At 44.0% G+C, this 6491-nt stretch overlaps 2 protein-coding genes across 5 annotated transcripts; both read right to left on the reverse strand.

Annotated features, from left to right (window-relative positions):
• Positions 1-9: 9 nt before the first annotated feature.
• On the reverse strand, positions 10-1273 carry LOC127750322 (uncharacterized). Its single transcript, XM_052271726.1, has 3 exons — positions 693-1273; positions 353-458; positions 10-234 (listed from the first exon to the last, which is right to left on the reverse strand). Exons 1-3 carry the CDS (start codon positions 698-700, stop codon positions 10-12), a joined length of 339 nt encoding a protein of 112 aa, XP_052127686.1. The 5' UTR covers positions 701-1273.
• Positions 1274-1623: 350 nt separating this feature from the next.
• On the reverse strand, positions 1624-6362 carry LOC113214113 (plasminogen activator inhibitor 1 RNA-binding protein). Of its 4 annotated transcripts, none has more exons than XM_026433393.2 (9): positions 5935-6361; positions 4869-5070; positions 4630-4788; positions 3935-4006; positions 3590-3676; positions 3268-3505; positions 2987-3193; positions 2805-2846; positions 1624-2718 (listed from the first exon to the last, which is right to left on the reverse strand). In XM_026433393.2, the coding sequence occupies exons 1-9, from the start codon at positions 6176-6178 to the stop codon at positions 2581-2583; spliced, it is 1389 nt and encodes a 462-aa protein (XP_026289178.1). In that variant the 5' UTR covers positions 6179-6361; the 3' UTR covers positions 1624-2580. The 4 variants fall into 4 exon arrangements, with proteins under 4 accessions (XP_026289178.1, XP_026289171.1, XP_026289193.1 ...); XM_026433386.2 differs by having other exon boundaries at positions 3935-4018; XM_026433408.2 differs by lacking the exon at positions 3935-4006 and having other exon boundaries at positions 5935-6362.
• Positions 6363-6491: the final 129 nt, after the last annotated feature.

Consider the following 6491-nt stretch of genomic DNA (forward strand, 5'->3'; position numbering starts at 1 on the left):
TTAAAGCTATTAAATAAGTCTACCTGGTCTGACAGAGTCCAATTCATTGTTTAAGTAATCTATATCAGTAATTGACAGATAAATCAATGAAGGTGGAGAAACAAACATTGGTCCTAAGATCTGTTTCATCACCACAGAAATAAATGAATTGTTTGATGAAAGCCTCCTCCATAGTTCCACTTGTCCTGGATTGTCACAGCTCCTGAACTTTGGTAGTCGAATAAGTTGTCTCTGCTGTAAATAATAGGAAAAAATATATGAACAGCATCTTGAAAGTAGGATCAAAGTGTATATATATTTATAAGGAGAGAAAAATACATTTGGCCTCAACAGCGTTATTAATATTACTTACATCTGGCAAACTAATTGCAATGTTGGCATTGCCCTCTCCACGGTACTTCCACCTATGTTGCCTCAAGTCAAATTTGATAGCTCCAAAGTCCTCAGGACTCACGGGACTGAAATCAAACCACTGTTAAAATCCAAATCAAATCATTTTACCAGTTTGTGCATTTACTGGAAGAAAAAGACACATAATGCAAAGGCCTGCAATAAACAGGTCACAGGTCACATGTCACAATAATTATTTCTACCCCCTGACCTAACCTCTAACAATAATCCAGATTCTGAATTGAAACATCAGAGCAGAATCAGAATGAATAAGTGTACTTTTAACATTCACTAAAACTTACTCCGGCATTCTTAGAATACTTCCGCTGTACTTGTCAGTGTGCTGTACCCCACCAGTACATTAATTCATGTTCCAAATGTGGCGGTTAAAGACGAAAACAAGCGCCAATCAGCAGAAGCACCGCCTTCCGAAAAGGAACTTCTGTTTCCAGATGGGCACAATCGGCGGCCACTTTTAAACGCTGTCTGGTGACACACAAGGCACGAAAGCACGAAATAAAGTCTTTCCTCCCGAGTTCGATGCTCTGAACAAACCTTTATCCTCCAGATGCAAAAAGGTGAATAACTGCTTGAACACCCAAGATGAGGTCTACTGTTACTTTTATTACATGAAAATGCTTTATGTACACTTGCAGATTTGACAGTATCCTAAGAAGACAAGACTTTAAATTGGTCTAATTGTAGCATTGAACACCACTATCAGATCAATAAGACTATTTTACCAGTAAGTACAGTACAAATTCATGATGTTGACGCCAAAGATAAGTAAAAACAAGGACAACTTCATTGTTATTATGAAGATATCCATAAGGTTATCCATACAATGAGTTGAAAAGATCAAAATCGGTAGTTGGAACTATACATTGATCCAGTTTGATGAAATTTGAAAACTTTGTAAGAAAACCAGTAAATGCTCCATTCAAAAATTCAGACACCCAAAGAAATTCAAGCCCTTTAACTTCACATACCTCCAAGACCGTGGTATCAAAAATAAAGAACATCCACAAACAAGAGCTTTCCACATTTTATTATGAAAAGAGCAAGATACGCCGGCCCACTGCCTAACAGTTTCGACACATCCGATCTGAGGAAGCAAATCCTACTTTAACATGTTACTAAACAAGAAGTGGGGTTTGAACGGTGATCACTTCATGCAGTGTGGAAGAAGTTCTCAGAACTGTAAGAATAGGAAGAGGACTGGTGAAGACCATGTACCATCTTTCGATCTAAAGTTTATTGGCAACAATACATCTTCACTCAATTTACTACCTAGAGCTCATGAATACAAAAGTATAGCAGAAACAAGCGGATTACCACAGACACACAGCAGCCAGATAGCTGCCAAATCAGCTAACAATAAAACAATCCTAGAGGATTTCTCCAAACCCTATTCTTGCATCCACAGAAGACAACCACCGTCCATAACTGGTCTCAGACCAGGCCTTAGCATAAAAATGCCTATTACATGGCAAATGCATGTACAAATAACCAGCCATGTTCACAAAAATCATTTAAAGTGTTAAGTTATTTTGTATCACCAAATGCATTAATTCTGAACAGGGCTGAAGGTGAGTGACGATGATTTACAGTACAAAATTACTTTTCCTTAACACCCCAAAAGTGTGCACACAATTAAAATTTTTTAAACTAGCAAAAAAAAAAAAAGAACACGCACACAAGTTGAGGCTATTCCAGACTGCACATGGCAAATACCTAACACTGGGTACATTTGACGACCAATCTTTTCTGTAAACCATTTGGCAGTTCATGAGACAAGAACCGTACTTCGGGTGATATCGAGTGGGTTTGGCATTAATTTAAATATATATCACAAAAACTGCATGGACCAAGTAAACCATAGCTACAAAATGTAACCGGATTCAGTCCAACACTACTATGTAGACAGCCTGATAATGGGTCTCACAACCACAACTCACTTATGAGATGAGTTTGGATAAAATGAATGATGGACACATCAATGATGTTAAATGATTGTGGCATGAGTTAATTGCAAGATCCATTATTAATTGTGAGTCGAGAATAATTAAGACCACTCTAACAGTTCACTCCTCAGGCGGTCCAAAAATAGGATTCTTGTCAAGAGCTGACTAGCGACCCTGCCTGTAGCGACCGAACGTTTTTCATCCTATAAGCGGAAAGCGAGCAGCCTTAGCCCAGAGAGGGGAAGTCGTGCTCATCGTCGACCTTGGGTGGACGAGCATGGGGCTTGTTGAAATCGTTGCGGCGCATGGGAGCAGGTCCAGCAGGTCCAGCAGCAACCGGACCACCGGGAGGAGGACCGCGGGGCTGAAAGAGATAAAAGGTAAGTTACCTTTGGTGGTGAACTTTTCGAATAACGCCAGACACGCAAGCAGGCATTCACAGCCGCTCACCTTGCCCCGCAATCCTATTCTGCTCTGATAATTCTCATTGTACTGATAGCAAGAACAGAAGACAGAAGGTAAGACCAGACAGAAAAGAGCCGTTAGAGTCTTAAGGTCGACACTCAAGGAGGGACGAGCCAGAGGCAAAGTGAGAAAAGACGAAGACAAAATTGGGATATTGCTCTACTCACAGAAGTAGCATCGAATTCACGCTCGCGAGGAGGTCCACGAGGTTCGCCAGCAGGACCACCCCGCCCACGACCCATGCCGCGGGGACCACCCCTACCGCGACCACGTCCGCCGCGACGGCTGTCGCCGAAGACCACTTCGATATCCAGAACATGCTTCAGACGTCCGACCCTCTGGGGGTACTCAGCGGAGACATCATATTCCTCCAACTAAAGGGAAGGGAGACATCAAAATCAACCAGGGAAAACATGATAGGCTTGAGCCAAGAAAATATGATGAATACCTCTTCGTCTTCCTCAGCTTCAAGTTCTTCCTTTTTCTTGTCAAGGGCATACATCTTTTTCCATTGTGATGGGTCTTCACCTTCACCAGCCTTGCGCAAGTTGTACTGGGGTTTGGAGCGGGACTTCTGTAGTGCCTTCCATTCATCAAGAGTCAATTCTTGGGGTTCTTCCTCAGCTGGAACAGCTTCCTCACCGGCCTCAGTAGTGGCAGCAGCAGCAGGAAGAGCCTCTCCCTCCCTAGAATATTGATAGAATGTTAGTGATCAAAATTGATTTACAGAAAAGGTTTGAAATCTATAAAAAATCCAGAAAAAGACTCACTTAGGCTCAGACACAGCTTCAACACTGGTGTCCTCTGGCTTAGCCTCAGACCAGTCAGGATTCTCCGTGGCAGATGAGTTCAATTCCCTACAAAAAAACAAAAGATTATTCCACAGAAAAGGCATGGGCAAAAGCAGGAAGAAAAAAGCAGTAGGAAGACTCCAGTGAGGGAAAGTTTTAAAGTTGTAAGGACAATTTTCACTTCAAGAGTAGAAAAATGTAGTTAATTAGCAACAAAAATAAGCAGTTACAGAAAAAGCTCAGAAAATCTAGCAAGGTGAAACAACTGCCGTAATTCTGAACTATCGTAAGCAACATGCAAAGCAGTGCAAATGGCTAACTCACTCAATGTCGTCACGGTGACTTCCCCAGTTGTGTGCGCCTCCTCCTTCGCGTTTGTCGACAGCCTTCACCCCCCTGAAAGTACCACTGCTGTCATTATGAAGATATCCTGGACTTGTTGAGAAAGGACTCCCTACATATATGTATTGAAATAAATCCCCATGATATAGCCTGATAGTCCAAATTTGAAATGGTAATGGCAGCTGGCTGACAAATCCTTGCTTTAACTACTCGGCAAATTAAAAATAAGATACTGAGCCAACACCTGGCATGAAAGCCGAGAAGCAATATTAACTTCTTAAATGGTAATTGCATGTTGCACATACTGTGCCCAATAGTACACAAGCTGGTTCCAGCATGCAGAGACTGTGAAACATCCCCAGTGAGTAATGCATAGCAAGTTACATATGCCCTAGGTAATTAGATGAAGAACAATAAGTGCACAAGACGAACAGAGTGCAAACAGGGGGAAAATCCTTTATACAGTACACTCACATAACAATAACTGGGCAACTCAAAATTACCACCCGTTCAATATGAAACAATCTGTGTACCATAGTTACTATGCTACTAAAAACATGTTACACCTACTTGAACTAAGGGGCAAACAACAGCCCATCTCGATTGTGATTTAGTACACTGAACTAATCAATCATGCCCATCAGCGAATGAAGGTAATTAACATATGTAATACTCACGTCTTGTCACTGCCAGATTGGCGGTCAAATTCACGTTTGCCTCGGTTGTCATAGCCTCCTCTGCCTCCTCGCATACCACGGCCCATTCCTCTGCCCATGCCACCACGGCCACGAGGAGCAAAGCGTTCGCCATCACCACGAGGTGCTGAGTCACGGTCCCTACAGGCAGATACACAGAAGTTACAAAGGGTACAAAATACAAACTCAACTTGCAATAAGCAGAGATTTAAAATAAATACCTGGAGAAGAAGTCGCCACCAGATTGGTTGAAGGGTCGGTCTTCACGGTTTTGTCTGTTGTTCCTCTCTTCGCGTGATTCAGAAGAGAACTTCACCGTTCTATCATTGCGTTCTGGCCTGTCTCCCACTGGACGGTCTCCACGAGGAGGTCGTGGACCATCAGGTCTGGGGCCACCGATGCGGGGCTCCTTTCCCTTCAAACCTGAAAAAACACAGCAGCTCAGACAAGTTTGCTAAGAATTCCTAACAATGAAAAGAGAATGGGAAGATAAGAGATAAGCTCATCACAATACATTAACAGCCATCACATTTATCACAGCCAGACTCAGAAAAATAAGGCAGTGCTAATCAATACATGTGCACTCCTAAGCAAAACCGACGAAGTGGCCTTGAACCGGCGCGCGTCCACTCCCGAAGTGATGGAGGGCACTGGGAAGGTAGGTTAGGGCGCAGCAACGCGCCATCAGCATTTAGCACAAAACGAGGTCTCAGCACAAGCTTCGGTATATAAGGGGCAGAACAACTTACAGACGGCACGGAGGAGCGTAGAGCGAGAATACTACGCCGCATTTTGACCTAGTCCCGAGGCGGGTCACCACATGGTTTGTGACCATACACGGCATGGGCCAAGGCATGGGCATGGATCAGAGAGAGGTGGAGGGGGTGGTGGACAAAGGTACACACCGTGAACTACTACGCAAACACACCCACTACAGCAAACAGTTTAACGAGTAATGGTACTCGTAAGTTAAAAAACCCAATCCCCTCATAGTTCGGCTTGGGCCCCAAGGGGAGGTCTCACAGTAAAGTACAGCGCACAAAAAAGGGGGGGTTGAGTGAACACATTAAGTACGAGGCGCCATCCGAAATACGTGAAGGATGTTTAAAAACTGTATTGCACGGGTATTAGAAGACACAGCAAGCGTGACTTGGCAAAGAAAAACTCAATGCTGAAAGGAGAGGACACCCATGGTCGCTAGAAGACCGGCGTGTTCTCGCCCCACCATGGTCGCCAGGGGAGGCGAGAACACGCGATTATTCTACTAAGTAAAACTTGATGACATACCTTCCTTGGGTTTTCCGATGCTTGGGGTCTTCACGTTGGAGGTTTCCTTGATTCCTTTCCTTTCGCTGGGAGCTACTTTAGCCTTGATTTCAGGTTTGCCCTTGTTTTCCTTTTCAGAGATCTTGGTCTTTTTCTTCGCCTCCTTTTCTTGCTCCTGAATCTTCAAAACCTCCAAAGGATCGTCTCCTTCATCAAGAAAGAGATCGAAACGATTTGTTATACCAATCCCGTACGATTGCTCCATCTTTTACACACCAAAACCCAAGGATGGTGAGGGATAAAGTTTAGCTCCTTTGAGCTCTTAGCTGTTGTCTTCATCCAAAATGGCGTGTGCGTGAATTTCAGTTTCTCCTTCCTCCGCACGAGGTCTGCCAAACATTGATCGGGCGACTCATGCGCAGAACACACGAAGTCAGGCAGCGAAAACGTGGTCACTGCACACAGTGTTTCCTGCGAGAATGAATAGACCATTTCACCCGAGCGCGCTTCGATATCTCGAAGAACAAAAATACCGGAAGTCGCGCTCGGAGCGCTCCGCGCGGCGCGTTCGGCCGGCC

The sequence above is a fragment of the Frankliniella occidentalis genome, unplaced genomic scaffold (genome assembly GCF_000697945.3).
Source record: "Frankliniella occidentalis isolate FOCC.00 unplaced genomic scaffold, Focc_3.1 Scaffold170, whole genome shotgun sequence".
NCBI classification, from domain to species: domain Eukaryota; kingdom Metazoa; phylum Arthropoda; class Insecta; order Thysanoptera; family Thripidae; genus Frankliniella; species Frankliniella occidentalis.